This window comes from Rhinolophus sinicus, linkage group LG01, assembly GCF_036562045.2.
Source record: "Rhinolophus sinicus isolate RSC01 linkage group LG01, ASM3656204v1, whole genome shotgun sequence".
Taxonomy (NCBI): Eukaryota; Metazoa; Chordata; class Mammalia; order Chiroptera; family Rhinolophidae; genus Rhinolophus; species Rhinolophus sinicus.
Window position 1 is genome coordinate 37,541,987 of NC_133751.1, and position 16,829 is coordinate 37,558,815.

General features: G+C 36.9%; 1 protein-coding gene across 2 annotated transcripts in view; it reads right to left on the reverse strand.

Moving 5' to 3' along the window:
• Nucleotides 1–10,467: 10,467 nt before the first annotated feature.
• The window catches only part of SLC2A2 (solute carrier family 2 member 2), a 36,877-nt gene continuing 30,515 nt past the window's right edge, over nt 10,468–16,829 (reverse strand). For both annotated transcript variants that reach the window (XM_074327874.1, XM_019735261.2), the window contains exons 9-11: nt 16,123–16,224; nt 15,238–15,441; nt 10,468–15,148 (exon numbers count right to left, since the gene is read on the reverse strand). In XM_074327874.1, coding sequence (XP_074183975.1) covers nt 14,948–15,148; nt 15,238–15,441; nt 16,123–16,224 — 507 coding nt within the window. In that variant the 3' untranslated portion in view covers nt 10,468–14,947. The remainder of the gene's footprint in view (nt 15,149–15,237; nt 15,442–16,122; nt 16,225–16,829) is intronic.

A 16,829-nucleotide genomic window follows, 5' to 3' on the forward strand; every position in this document is an offset into this window, starting at 1 on the left:
GAGAATTCGGGACCATTCTCCTCTGTCACTCTTGACTCAATCAATATTTGTGATGAAATTTCAATGATGACATTGGCAATCAAAGCAGCCTTCTACCAGAGAGCCCTCAAAATATTTTTTTCTGCAGTGAAGACACATTAAAAACAAGAGAGAAGGATCCATGCTACACAATTTGTTAAGCTAGTTTCCAAGGCTTAAGTGAAATAAATATGCTTACAACTGAGAGACTCTCACTGTGGGTTTCTTAGTGTGAAAGATTTATGAGTAATGGAGCCAACCATTCCTTGCAACACAGTTAAAGTGGGAGAGATGTGTGTTCATCAGTTTTAAACTGATTTACAGTTCGTGAAGCCCTTAGATGGCAGAAAAGAGTGAGTTCTGCACAAGGCACCTTGGTGAAGGCCACAGGGATAATCAATAAGGGTCAACAGTCAATCAAAGCTGGAAATAGAACTTTGCAGGAGCTCACAGCTATTGCTGCCATGGACATTTGGTAACAGGGAAGGGCTGACCACTCCCTTCCTGTACATATTTTCATGTCCTGCAATATACAATCTGAGTTATATGATGGAACAGTTTACCCTTTGAGGATATTGCTCAAGTTGACCCTATTTCTAGGGTCAAACTACTATCATTCCTAGGAACTATGTAGAGATTTACATTTGAAAATGAGATGTGGTGTAGTATATAGGATGACATTGTTGCAGGGCTTTTTTCCTTTAAAAAAATGTTTGGATCCTTCCCTTTTATATGGGTTTATCACCTTGGAAGGGGCAATTTGTTTGACTCATTTAAACTCAGAACTGACTTTCTTATCTTTCTCTTGAAACCACCTCTCTCTTCTCAGTGAAGTTCAGTATCATCTATCTATTCAAGCCAGACAGGCTCAAATCTGAATATCAAAACCGTAGTGTCTCATGATTGGACCTTAAAGCATCCTCAGTCCATTCACTCATTTGATATTAAAGACTTCACTGTCGTCTAATTTGTGATTTCCCAAGTATTTGAGCACCTACTCAATACCAGACATTGCATCGATTCTACTGAATAATCATTTCTGCCAGATACTGAGCACTTCTGGAAAGAAAGAAGATATAGTGATAACAAAGTGTAGCCTGCCCTAGTGGAAGAGACAGCTAAGACCATTTTAATATGACATAGCAAGTGCTTTGCAGAGGCCTGCGGGAAGAGGTGAAGGGAGCCTAGCCCAGAGAAGGCTCCAGGAAGGGCAGTTGGGCCTGCTTTCTAGAGTAGGGAACTCTAGAACTGAGGCATAGGGAGGTTAAGTAATTGAAGCTCGTAAAAAGTAGAGCCCAGATTCAAACTGAGGTAGTTTGGCTCCAGAATCCCTGTCTTGAAGGATGCATAGGAGTAATACTGATGACTGGGAAATGTGTGTTCCAGGCAAGGAAAATGCAAGGGCAAAATTCCAGAGACCAGGTGTGTCTCTCTAAATCTCGGTTTCCTCATCGGTAATCGTGTTTACTTTATAGGAGTGTTTTGAGGAATAAATGAGAGAATATCTTTACAATAGATGTAGTAAGTGCTCACCAATTATATGGTCATCATCATCATCATCATTGTCATCACTCCCTCAATAGATCAGTGCAGAGATCAGCAAAAATAACCGTGTAGTGTCTAGATGACATCTGAGGTCCACAATTCTTGCCTGATAAATATACTGACATATCTATACTAGGAAGTGCCAGTCAGAGCTACTAGATATTTAAGTCATGACAATTCCTCTTGCTAACATCCCATGTTAACTAACAACCACATTGTTTGGCTTCCCTTGGAGCCGGGTCAGGTCAACATGAGTCTCCAGGTTGCACAACAACTCTGTTTTCTCATTGTAAAATAATTTACTACTCTGGCATTATGATTAGTCTCTTATTAGTTTTGTAATAACACTCACATAGCACTATGTGCCAGATAATGATCTTAATACTATTCAGATATTAACTCATTTAATTCTCATAACTACCCTAGAATGTAGCTACTATTATTATCATAATTTTTAAATGTGGAAACTGAGGCATAGGGAGGTTAAGTAATTGAAGCTAGTAAAAAGTAGAGCTCAGATTCAAACTGAGGTAGTTTGGCTCCAGAATCCCCGTTCTTTACCTCTGTCTGCACTGTACACCTGAAGCTAGGCAGCTCTGGGACCCTATGGGATTGACTTTCTGAGCCCACAAGGCTGAGGTCAGACCCTGACCGTGGTAACTGTGGCAGGATAAACACCACTTGGTGGGTTTGTCTGGGTGTGTTTGGGAGCTGGTTTTCTGAACTACCTGGATATCAGCCTTATATTTTGAGTTTAGACCTCACAGTCCTTCCTGAGCCTACTAAAGAGAGTGGTGGGTTGTGTCTCACTTTCAAGATATCAGGTGCACTGGCCGTCACTGAGATTTCAGCTTGCCCTGCATTGGATCCAAAGTTTGCCCTAATCTAAACCGGAAGGACCCTCAAGTCTGAAAACATATCTGAGGCCGACAGCTGAATAGTTCTTCAGCCATATCTTGAATGGGAATTTACATTTCTTAGGTTTAGAAGTGGTTATTCAATTTTCATGCAGAATCTTATGGTTTGAGTTTTTTCTGATGAAAAGAGAAGTGGCCAGCAGCCCACCCTGATAGTCTCCCTACGAGATCCGTACACAAAAGCCATATTCCAGGAGAATACACGTTGCTCATTCCGGTATAACTTGGACCCCACTCCTGTGAGACTTCCTGATCTTTCTAAACTTCGTAAACTGTGAGTGAGTCAGGAGGGCTCCTTTTTGCCTTTCTGGCCTAAGGCCAAATCTGAAAATAGGTCTTCATGGCTCCTTCCTCAAAGCCCACTCTCAGGATTTGACCTTGAGGTCTTACCACACTGACGACAAAAAGAAGCAGCATAGGTGACTTGTTAAACCACAGAGCAGTTTGGGCTTTATCGCCCCACCTCCAGGCTTCTCCAGGGTAGGGGCTCTGACCTGTCCACCCAGCATCCTGGAAGAGAACAAAACTAAGGGAGCAAAGAACCAAGAGAAGCTAGAAAGAAAGAGATAACCGCAAAGAACACTTCCTACCAAAGCAAGGGCTCTTACCTTCTTCTACTCCACTGAAAGCTCCAGCTCCTAGCAACACCCCCTCAGAGTGTCCCCTCCAATACTCCTGGAGGGAGGCTTGAGATTGCGTTGAGTCAGGGTGGAGATGGGAGAGAGTGGAGGATGTGATGGGACGTAAGCTTCCCTAGGCATCGGCTTGTGCTGCAAACACCTTGTAAAAGGAGAATAAAGTCATGCCTCATCTCACCTGCTCTTGAAATTCACAGATGCGACAGGATGCTGCGTATCATGGGGATGAAGAGCAGGGGCTCTGAAGTCAAACTACATCAATTTGAATCCTGCTCTACCACTGCTAGTTGAGTGGCCTTGTACAAGTTACTTAATCTCCTGGAGCCTCAGTTTCCTCATTTTTAAAAAAACGGTGACCAGAGTAGATTCAGAGTGGTATAAATGTTGGGGAGGAGTACAGGTTGTACAACTGGGCAAGTCCAGTTACAGATGAAGATTTCAATACTTTTCTCTCAATAATCAGAACAAGTAAAGGAAAAATCATCAGTAAGGAAACAAGAAACCTGAATGACACTATCAACCAAATCAACCTGATTGACATTCATAGCACAATAAAACACTCTCCCGCAGGACGCAGACCACACAGCTAGACTCTCCACTAGGTGATCCAATGCCAAAGTTATTAGAGCTTTTCTTTGTATCTAATTTCTAACTTGAACAAAGAAATTTTGTATAATTGCAGAATCAGTGAAACAATGATTCTTGCATCACAGTATATACCAGGGGTGCCAAAAAATGGATACAAGTGGGCACTTTGGTCAACGTTGCTCAAGCAGTGGTTTGCTGTAATCAGAGTGTCTGGATGCTGATGGTAACCACTCTGAGCACCTCTTGTAATTGCAGAAGTCAAACGTGACTTGTGTTCATGTTTTGTTATTGGTATATATTGAGCATTACAACTTTAATAGATTGTTTCCTTTCTTAAAATGTGTATACATGTTTTTGGCACCCTCTCTCTATATAACTCATTCCACTTTTTCATTCTGATAGTTCTATCATATGTACATGATTTAGTCACCTTCTGCTTTCGAACAATGTGGCGTGAGGGACATGTACCTCATTGAGTTTCTCTTCTGCCACTGCCGCTGGAATGTAGATGGGCAATGGAGGACGGCAGAGATGGAAAGTGGGACCTGGGGATTGCCACGAATTTTCAAAAATATTTCTATGTATGTTCTTATTTGACAAGAATAATGATATGGGAGATGAGGATGGGTCCTTGGCGATGTTGTCACACTATTGTTTGCTGTTATTTTACTTGGCTTTCACTGAACTGCTCTGGTCTCAGAAATCATCACCTGTGTCTTATTCCAGCAAAGTGGTATTAGGTGATGTAATAGTTAATTGTGTAGGACATCCAAGATTGCTTTCCCTATATACAAAATACACTTTTTAGCACAAATTAAGAATAATGGGATAACGCATGTTCTATACACAGGAAAATAAAAATGAAAAACAAAAACAACAATCAGCGAGAAAAGCATGAGATAGAGCAAACAAATGAAGAAATCTTCCCTGGGGTGGTGAATCATTGTCCTGACTTCCCCTGGGCTTTGCTTGCCCAAGCCCTCCTGCTGAGCTAAGTGTGATTTGCAAGGCAGAATCGGAGGTGAGTAAATCAGAAGATGATTATTCACCTATATCGTCCCAGCACCCCACAAATGCAGTTCAAGAAAATGATAAGACAATTCTGTGAGTTTTTTAAATCAGAACCCAAATTACTTTTAGAATTAAAAGAATGAGAGTAGGGACAGCACCGGTAACTTATGTGATGAAACAGAAAAGGCCTGATGGAGATTGTCTTGGCGCATTAGGAAAACAACCTCAGGGCTCCCGCTGACAGGACACTTTTCCCAAGTACTATTAATTATAATGCGTTATTAGCTAACTGCAGGCAGTGGACACCCTTTGCATGTTAACTAAAGTACAACAACAATTTAGCTAGTGAGGCTTGCTCAGTCTTTAAAATTGTCTTAATCATTAGTGAATTAGTTAAACTGTAACATTAGGAGATAAAAATAATCGCCAGTGTCACTTGGGAACAAGTCAAAACTGGACCTGGTTGTCAGAGGCTCTGAGTAGGGACATTCCTGACTGTGTAGATCAATGGGTGACAATCAGCACAACTCCAGCTTCAGCAAGCCTCATCCCTGCCTCCCCAGGGTTACATAATGCAATGAGATCATTGTTAGGGTGTCCGCTTCTGCTTCAGAGTGTGGTCGGTGAGTGAGATGGGGAAGGCGGGACCACACGGCCTTTCTATTCAGTTCCCATCATTCTGAAATTGACAATGCAGTTAGCAGATTTTTTAAAACTCATGTTCCTTTCAGTGCTCTCGTTTTGGGCCATTTCACTGATTATTAATGGCTCCACCCGGGAGGTCTGGAAATGATGCTGAAACTCAATCAAGCCTCCTTGGCAATTCTGGAAAGACATTTTGAGTGTTAAATCAGAGACTGTAAAGAGAAGCTCGAATTGTGCTTTAGGATTATCTCTGGATTGTAATGATTGGCATTTTAATTTTCTGCTGCAAATCACTCAGAGTTAAGAAAATAAACAAAGCTTAAATGGTTTGGTTTAGATTTATGTTTCAATGACTGACCATAGGTAGAAAACATGGAAAAAATAAATCTACTCAAGTGGCATGAGAAGATAAGAAGTTCATTGACTTTTATTTTGTCCAAATTTTTTAAAACGTTAAATTTACTTTTAAAATTTTGCATGCAGCAAAATTCACTCTTTTTGGTATACAATTCTGTGAGTTTAGACAGATTTATAGTTCAGTGAACCACTACTACAATCAAGATAACAGTTTATGTAGACTCTCTATAAATTGCAAACACTACTACTCTGATTTCTAGTCCAATTCTTTTTCCTTTAGAAAAGGAATGTTTCCCCGAAAATAAGACCTAGCCGGACCATCAGCTCTAAGGCATCTTTTGGAGCAAAATGAATATAAGACCTGGTCTTATTTTACTATAAGACCAGGTATAATATAATATAATATAATATAATATAATATAATATAATATAATATAATATAATATAATAATAATATAATATCTAATACCAGGTATAATATAATATAAAACTGGGTCTTACATTAATTTTTGCTCCAAAAGATGCATTAGAGCTGATTATCCAGCTAGGTCTGATTTTCGGGGAAACGTGGTATCATATCAATGGAATCATAGAATATGTAGTCTTTTGAGTCTGGTTTTGATCATTTCGTATAATACATTTGAGATTCATGCATGTTACATTGTTATATCAATTAAACAAGGAGGTTATTGGGCTGAGATGGCTTTAATGCCTTGGTAACCTGTGTAAGCAAACCAAAACCTAAGCCTGTAAATGCCTCAAGGATAAGAAGTAGAAACCCAAGGACAGCCAGTCACAGTCAACTAGGCTTTCCCAAGTACAGCGACCTGACAACCAATCAAATAGTCTCTATAAACGTCTCGCTCCTAGCTTCTATTGGTGGAACATTCTTAATCACTTCTGGTTGTGTGCTGATTTGAATTGATTTTTGCTCAAATACACTGTTATACATTTTAATATACATCAGTTTTTCTTCTAACACATATCTCAGTTTTTCACTGTACATATTTTATTGCTGAGTAGTATTCTATAGTTTATCCATTCATCGGCAGAGCCATTTCTTCTCACCACCTATTTCGGAAAGTTAATGTCCCCCACATTTATTTTTATCCTATTATAAACATAATATACATGCACAATGAAGAAAACAGACCACACACTCACACATACACACTAGCTGAAATCCTACCACCTATGATTAACCACTAACCACTGTTAAGATTGTTATCTCTCCCTCCTCTTTTCTCCCTCCCTTTCAGCTACTCTTTACTCTCTTAATTTCTCTCATTATATATATATATATATATACACACACACACACACATATATGAAATCTCATCTACCTTTTGCTATATAGCATTTTTCAGTTGATTTAATATTTTAAATTAAAATTTGTACAGTTATTTAGTATTTTTTTACTTTTGTAAAATAAGGCATGCCTATACTTTAAAGGTCAAATAATAGTAAAGGCCTATATTAAATATATTTAAAAGAATTCACAATAGTTTTCTGCCTCATCCCTCCCTACCCATGAATCTCCTTATAGGTGAACACTTGAAGTTTCTAATGATTTCTTAAAGCTTTAATTTTGATATTTTAATTCATAGGCTATATTGTTCAGGGTCCCCACAGAAACAGATGGTCTACTGAAAAGGGGTAGTTAAGGAAGTTTAAAGAAGAAATGATTTACAAAGGAGTAGGCCAAGTTAAGGAACCAGCAAGGATGTAAACCACCTGGGACTAGTAGTAGTGAAACTAACAATAGTAGGATAACATTACCAACTCTAGGATTAAAATGGGCAAGGTTTGGGGAATCAATTACCAGAGTCCAGTAAGAGCAGCAATTGTGGCCTTTGGTGGATGAATGCAGTCACTGCCCAGCCTTGGTGGGAAGGTGGAAGCTGAAGGAACCAATAGATCACTTTCTGCCTCTTCTTGTCCTCCCATTTCCGACCAATGCATCCAGTTAAGCAAACCCAACTGAAAGCCAAAGACAAGGAGCCTAGATGATACATTCTGAAAAGATCAGCCTTTTGAGGCACAGAGCAGTGTGGAAAGGGTGGAAATACATCTGAGGGCACAGAGAAAATTACAGCACATTGGCTTATATTTTTTGCTTTATAGATTTTGGTTATGTGTTAACAACTTATTATGATAAATGATAACTGAGCTCTTTTTTCACACTTCTCACCTTTCCTCTCCACATATTTCATAATATAGTACCATTATAAATTTTATTTGAAAACAAGAATTGTAACAATATCCAGTGTTTTACATAATTATGTAAATAACTCTTCATTGCTGAGCCGAGTAATGTACTATGACATTTCCTTTCTTTGCCACTCCCTACCTTACTCTCTCCCCAAGAATTTGTAATTGCCTCACATTTGCATTTGTTTAGTTTTCTATGTGTTTATCACTAATTTTTTCTAAATGTTCCAAATTATTCTTCATATGGCCAAACACATCAGAGAAACTTTTAGTTCTGTTTTTCCTTGGAGCCTTCTTTTTCTTGCTTCAATCTGAATCAGTTGTTTTCTAGGCCCTGATGCTAGCTTCCCATCTGTGACTTTTGTCCTGAAACTTATCCTTCTATCTCTCCTTTTGCTGAATTCCATATCTTCCTCCCTTGGTTTTCTCCAGTGTTGGTAGAGTCCATCTTCCATTTGTTTCATGAGAAAAGGTGCAGAAGAGGTAAAATTTTGGGCTTGCATGTCTGGAAATATACCTAATTCTACTTTCACACTCAATTGGTAATATGTCTGAAGACAAAATTCTAGGCTAAAAATCATTTTCCTTCGGACGTTTGCAGGTATTGCTCCACGGTCTTTTAGCTTCCACAGTTGCTGTTCCGATATTACACGCTGTTATGAATCCTGGTCCTTTGTATGTGGCCTTTCCTTTCTAGATGCTTTCATATGTATTCTGAATCTCTGGCGTTCTGAAGTTTCATGATGAAATTTTGGTCTTTGTTTGTTTATTGTGTTTGTTACAGAATGAACTTTCAATCGCAAGTCTTGTTCTTCAGTTCAGCAAAATTCCAATATAATGTATCTTTGATAATTTCTTTCCCTCTGTTTTGATTTTTCCTTTCTTTTGAAATCCTATTGTTTGGATGCTGGATCTTCTGGGCCAATCCTCTCAGTTTCATTTCTACCCCCCTCCCCAACACACCAGCATTTAGTTTTTGAATAACTTATAATAACTGTTTTCAAAGCTGGGCATATTATCTCTTAATCATGGACAAAAATGTATGGTTTCATGCCCAATAATGCGCCTGCAGCCGGGCACTAGGCCAATTCTTCTCTCCAACACCTCTTCCATAATCACCCTTCTCCCACCTGACAGAAGACAGCTATAATCCTCACTCGATCCCGACTCTCACCATGATGCCTTGCCTTAGACTGTTAAACCTTTAGAGGTGCCAAACAAAGGGGTCTTTGGAAATATTTTATCTATGAAGCCTACTTTAATTAAGGTGACTGATAAGAAAGAGTATATTTTGGCCTGATATTTTGAATTCAGACATTGTAGAAGAGGATAATGACCATTTTTGTTTAGCAGACCTTGCCCAATTGTTTTCAAAGTTCATTCCTCCTGAGGGAAAGACCAGTAAACATAAAGAAAATAAAGCATCTGTTAGAAATGCAGAAGGCAGACTAATGGCATGTATCCATTTCCTCATCTATGTTCACCTGTGGAAGCACTGTAACTCAAACATGAGATGGCCATCATTCATTCTGAATACTAAGGTACTTATTGGAAGTGAAAATTAAGTCAGACTAGAAAGTAAGTCTCATTTGGAAAATTAATTTGACAATGAGGACTGAATTTACCCATTAGGTTATGACTGACATTTTCTATGACTTGAACAAGCTACCAAGCTAAATCTGAACTCTGATGGTTTAATATAAATAGAGCATGTGATAAAGTAGAATTGTATTATATATATGAAAATGCATAAAATTAATAATATTTCAATTCTCCTAATCCTTTATGAATATATCAGGTTAAGCAAGCTGCCTGTAAGTGAAAGATTCAACAATATAATAATGGTCTTTTATTAAGCCTTGGTAAAGCCATTTTGGTATGCTGCCCAGAAACTAAGTAAGGGAATGACTGTAGCAACTGGATCACAAATCCTTTCACAATACAAATTTTGTTTTGTTTTGTTTTGTTTTTTAAGATTTTATTGGGGAAGGGGAACAGGACTTTATTGGGGGAACAGTGTGTACTTTCAGGAGCTCTAACCGCCTGAACCACCAGGCTAGCCCCCACAATACAAATGTTTTGCTTTCCACAAAATCAAAGGGCCTAATTGAGTTATTAGCTGATACATTATTAAAAATTACTTTGATTAATTTTTATGTGCATTTTGGCTATAACTTAAAAATAGTTCATGGGATTGAATGACATTGGTCCTTCCATTCCTATCTACTTATCTATGAAAATAAGATTTTTAGTAAGCTTATAATAACAAAGTAATAATAGAATTTATGCTGAAGGCTATTTTCTTTAGTAATAAGAACTATCCATCCATTAATATATAAATTAATTGAAAAAAATAACCCCATACTTCTCATTGAGATGAATTTCTAAAATGACTGCTTTAAAAATGAATTTTATCAAAATTTATAATACAGATTTTTTTCCCCCTCAATTGTGTATTAATAATCACAAATGCTAACTCAATCCAGAGCAAATTGGTTAAACATTTTGACCTTTACAGACAAGGACATTTTGAAAAATTCAAATTCAAATTATAGATACTTTTATTGTAGAAACTTATAATAGAACCATCAAAAATACTTTAAGACATATAAATTTATCACTTGAGGATAAAATTCTTTGAAGAAAACGGAAAGGAAATATGAGAACAGAAAAGAATGCAGTAAAATTTCTAACAGTTAAACACATAAATAAATTTACATTTTTTAATGGTTATGGGAGCACATTATCGTGGTGTTTAAATTCCATTCGATAGAGTACAGCAATTTTTAAATGTCAACATATACTATATTTTGAAAAAGTTACATCTTTTGCAGCTATTTAAACATATAATGAAAATTTCAGATGTCAACTTAAAAACCACTTACTTATAGTTTATTCTATTCTCTCCTTTGTACTGTAACTATTTGTTTTCAAGTGTTATCCCCTTTATGAGAATATAGATGACTGAGGATAGGGATCACGTTTTCTAAGATTTGTGTCTTTCACAAACCTTTACAAAGTGTCTATAATAGGAGCTCAATTAAGTATTTACTAATTAAATTATTTTTATTTTCATCAAAGGGAGTCATTCATTCCTCTTCCACTGTTCTTTTACCGAGCCTTCAGGTTAGTTTTTTCTACTACTGATAATCAAAACAACTGCCCGATGAAAATACAATTTGGGTTTAAAAAGTAACTCACATATTATCTTTACAATGAGAATAGAAAAAATACTGTGAGAAGGAAATGAGTATATACAGTAAACCAATATCAAGTTTCTTAAATGTGGTTATTTTCTATATAAAATAAAACAACACTAAGCATTTAGAAATATATTTATTATTATAAAACCATACTGTACATATACTCTTAACTAAAACCAATTTCTTTTCATGATGATTCTTTCTAATGTACTCCAAATTTCTAATAAAAACACCAGCAGATGGATCAAAATTCATTGCCTCAAGAAAAGGTAATAAACCTTTTCTTCTCAGGTCACTGATACAGAATTGTAATCAAAAATTGTATTTTTTACACTTTACTCAGCACCACTGCTTAGAACACGGTAAGCACAAGATATTGTCTAACATTGCTTTATTTGCTACGTATCCAACAATAAGCTAGCAATAAGAAGTAGCTTATGCATGTACACTGGTTTATACACTTCTGCAACTTTTGAGGATTATCAAGAAGGTTTGGTCTTGCCCTATAGTTATAACCCTGTGGTTATGATTGCATTTAAATATGATATACAGCATTTTATATTGTACTTACCGTGTTCCCCAAAAATAAGACCTAGCTGGACAATCAGCTCTAATGTGTCTTTTGGAGCAAAAATTAATATAAGACCTGGTATTATATTATATTATATTATATTATATTATATTATATTATATTATATTATATTATAGACCCGGTCTTATATAATATAATATAAGACCGGGTCTTATTATTATAGTAAAATAAGATCAGGTCTTATATTAATTTTTGCTCCAAAAGCCACATTAAAGCTGATTGTCCGGCTAGGTCTTATTTTCGGGGAAACACAGTAGTATTATTCAAAGACATAATATCACATATAAACCTCTTAAAAATAACATAACTTAGGCAAAAGCAAATTTCAAAAACGCAATAAAAACTCTTATAACCTACTTAGAAATATCAAATATGAGTTTAAGTTTTAGATAACCTCAAATCCCCCCTGATTCTTACCATTCCCTTATGTTTGTGAGGTTATTGCTTGAAGAGAATATTACCTTGAATTATGAAACTCCTTTTATTCAGAAGAAAAAATTGGAACTATCTTATATGTGACAATCCTGTATCCTAATAATATCTTTGTGAATACTAATTCTAGGTAACATTAATTGAGTACCCCCTGTGTACCAGGCACTCTGTGTAGCACTTGACATTTCATCCTCACAATACCTCTCTGAGGTAGGTAATGTTATTGAGCCCATTTTGCAACAGAAGTCTCTAAATCAAGGTTTATGGAAGGCAGAAGACACAGATGTGAATATTTATACCCTGGTCTTTCTGAACTTCTTAAACTGAGAGCTCCTTGAAGAGGGGTAATTTGTGTCTGAGCACACATTACAGTGCTGATCATGTAGATGCAAGAGGGGAAGAGAAAGTTAGAGAAGACCCTTGCGCTGATGTCATGACAGTGGGCAATAGTTAGATGTAGCAGATGAGTGGTCAGAGCAGGAAGTGTAATCATGTTTCGAACACACCAATAGAAAAATCACATTTGTAGGAATGTTAGAGTGTGAAAACACTTTCACAAAAATGATAAGAGTACTACAAAAAAATAAGTGTTCAAAGTCACATCTGACTTTCCTGGAACTAAATCTAATTACTTACTGTTAATTTCATTATTTATTATGATGGATACCATTGAAGACCTAGGAGTTTTTATTGTTTAGCTAGTTCCTTTGTCTTAGTATAAAGTGTTAACAGCTTCTTATTTCACTTTCATGTTTCTTTTCACTTGTATCTCTGTAAGAAAAAAATTTTGGAAGGGAAACAATGTAAGTTACTTAAATTTCTCTGAGGCAGAAAGCTTCATGGTCTGAATTTCTGGAACTTGTGGATCAGTCAAAAAAATTAATTAGAACTTAAAAGTGGTCTTTTGGGCTTTTTGTCAAACCTTGACTTCTTTATTCTCTTAGTAAATGAGATCAGGAGTAGTGATTTGATTAAATCACATTCATCGCCGATAAAAACTTTAAATTTTTTTATCATTGCAACTTCGGGCTTATCAAAGGCCATTAGCATCCCAAAGAAGACAGGAGCCATACAAGAGCAATTTTCCTGCTCCTGTCCTATTCAGAGTCCCTACATATTTTTTTTCATAGTTCACAGTTTAGCACAAAATTCTCCTGAACTATCTAAGCTCATTTTGACTGTGTCCAGAAGTCCTAAGTGAAAATAATTTATCCCACATTGGCCCAAAGGAAATAAAAATCAGTCAAAGTGAAAAGAAATAATTTCATGTTGTTGGGACTGCCAAATTACAGAAAGATAAACAACTTTGGCAAAGAAGAAAAAAAAAGCAAGTGTTGACTGTTTTTATGCACATTAAAGCAAACATAAAAAGGATTGATTCAGCGTTCCACTTGTGATGAAAACAGCCTGGAGATACTTTAGCTCCCTGCTAAGCCTTTGGTATCCATCAGAACTGTTCCATAGTTGCAAAATTGACTGTAAGAGAAAATCTGTTTAATCATCTGTGTATTTCCAATTTGCCTACATAGGTAAAAGCACTTAGCACAGTTCCTGGAACGTAGGTGGTACACAATAAACGTTAGCAATAGCAATAGAACAGCTTAGATAGCATCAGTACACTGCTAAGACAAAGAGGGAAACATCAAAGAGGATGATTGTTTTGTGTTAGAGAACTCAGTGTTTCCAGGCAAATTAAATGGGGATTTTGATCAAGTGTGAAATTGAGCATTCATGAATTTTCGGGGGCCCATTGTTGGGTATTCTCCAAACCTACCTTTTCAATCTGTTTTGAAATATAGTAATTCAGAATTTTTTTTTTTTTTTTAAACAAACAGAGCAATCTTTCACTTCAAATTTCCTAAGTTAGACTGTTCTAGCTTTTTGGGGTTTGAAGAGAAAATATACCCCACTTATCACTGAGTATATTTTATAACACAGCTGAGAAAACCAGGTTGTGCTCAATAAAAAAGCGAAACAAAACATAGCCCAAAGGACTGAACCAACGAGGAATTAACATGGGTTTATAATAGATGTTAATATTAACTAATAACCCATGCTATCTGACCAGGTAAAACCTTTTTAGTGTATAATCTTACAAAATCATTTTGTCACCAAAGGAACTAATTTTTTTTTTCCTGAATACTGAAAGATTTTGGTAAGCCTACTAAAAATAAAGTTTTTCTTTAGAAATATATTTTAATATACTCAATAAACCACTCCACATGAAATTACAGAAAAAATAAAATTTTAAACAAAATGCAAATTCTAATGCTCAAGAAAAAATTGAGTGGGCGAAATGGGAAGGTTATCAATTTTAGCATGAACTTTACTGTCACTAGCCCTGTCTTCTTTAGTATAAGTTCAGCGGGTAAGAAAATTCCATCTTAATCATATCCAAATAGGTAACTACTAGTTGTATCTTCAGGTTTCTAACTATATGCTTAATGAAGCAAGAATATGATACATGGAAACCGCTTTGATTTCAGAAGAACCTTATTATAAAGAATAGAACTAGGAATATTAGAATGTCCTTGCCATATAGTGTAGCAAAATGAGCTAGACTCTTTGGTTTACTTAATTACAGTCTTACCATAAAAATTAGATTCTGTAACTTAAAAAAAAAATACTTTCTTTGGTAATATTTGATGATATTTCTAATCAGAGCCCATAAAAGTTCTTTAAAAAATAAAACAATACTTCAAGATGTAGATATAAAATTCTCAAAGAATTGTCATTTAAAAACACATGAGTTCCTTCCTTTTTCTGTTTATGTCAAAAAGCAGGTTATCTTTACACAGTCTCTGTAGCTCCAAGGAATTTCATTTCTATGGCAGCTTTTGGTGCTTGGGCTGAGCCTCTGTTCTTTCGGAATTCTGCTGCGATTTCCTCAAAGGATTTTCCTTTGGTTTCTGGAACTTTGAAAAATGTAAACAGAGTAAAGCCCAAGACCACTCCAGCAAAGAGGAAAAACACGTAAGGTCCACAGAAGTCCTGCATGAAGACCAAACACAGAGTCCCAATTAGCAGCTGTACTACCCTCTCTTCTGTTCCGTCAATTTGCACAATATTAAGCCGCTTACCGCAATGTACGGGAAACACAGAGCTACAATGAAATTGCAGGTCCAGTTGCTGAATGCAGCTATTGCTAAAGCAGCAGGGCGTGGTCCTTGACTGAAAAATTCAGCCACCATGAACCAGGGGATAGGGCCTGGGCCAATTTCAAAGAAACTGACAAAGAGGAAGATGGCAGTCATGCTCACGTAACTCATCCAAGTTAATTTATCCTGAGGAACAAACAAAACAGAAACAAACGTAGAACTGGAATCATTGGCTGCTGCTGCTTTTTGCTAAGTCTAAGACTCACTGGATTCAGCAGTGACATGACTCTCTTCCCGATGTGTTTATGTTCAATTAAGTACAGTTATTCTAGTTGGACACAAGCTTATTCTAGGATGAGTCATCCTGAAATCTTTCGAGCTTTGTTATAGGAAACTGTCTGGATTAGGATTTTATGTTACTTTTTGTCACTCTTTTCCTGTGAAAGAGTCATTCCTTCTGTGTAAGGATCCTACTTCTAATAATGCCAAGGGTGCTAGACGGACACCTGTGAAGTAGTGGTGGAGGGCACTGGGCTGGAGAGGTCCAGGGACCTGCCCAAGGTCACACGGGCAGCCACGCAGCACAGCCAGCCCTGGAACGAGTTTGGGACTGACCCCAGAACCTAAGCTCTCACCATTTTGCTACATGGCCTCCCTGGGCAACAAGTGCAATTGCTGTTCAGTCTTTAAACCCCCCAAAACGAGTTCTCTTTTTTCTTTATATTTCTCCTGTGTATTAAATGCTGTTCCTCTGGCTTTATTTCATAAGTCATTCACAAATGTTTTTGACATAGAGGTATTTAAACCTGGAGCACAGAAGTGCTATCATCCGGTCACTGGAAATCTCAGTGCAGGCACCAAACTCACCAGCATCACGAGGCCCACGGACATAAAGATGGCGCAGACAAACATCCCGCTCATTCCAATTAGAAACAGAGAGCGTCGCCCTGCCTTCTCCACGAGGAACACCTAGGAGAGTTTTCAAACATATAGGCTTTATACTTCAATAGTTTTTACTGACAAAGAGGTCATTTTATTATAATTTATATGATTATTATAATCCACAATTTATTATAAGCCACACACAGCTGGATGTGGAACTGAGGAGGGGAGTGGCTCTTGCCCGAGTGGCAGCGCTCTCTCAGTGACCAGAGCTTGTTAACAAATACCTGCTTAGTTTAGTCACAAAGATTTGAACAGGGCATTCGACAGAAAGAACTTAGTGTTAGCTCCTCTCTGGGATATCACTTGGGGTACAACAGTACGAGACTATACATCTTGGATCTCTTCCAGTAGGTTTCCCGTATGTTTAAAATACAAAGTTTCCACATTAAAAATGACATTTTTCTCTCCTGGTATTTATCGTAAGTTCTAATCACAAGGGTTTGTGCGTGGCAGACACCTGAAACAGTACAACTGCTGAGGTGTCAACTATTCTCATCCAACTTTCTGACTGCTAATGAAGTCGAATTATGACCACTCACTTGGCAACATATAGAATTTGATCATCTTACCAAAATAGGTCTTCTATTTTTCTGCTGGGCCTAAATATACCTACTGTTGCAAACAAGCTA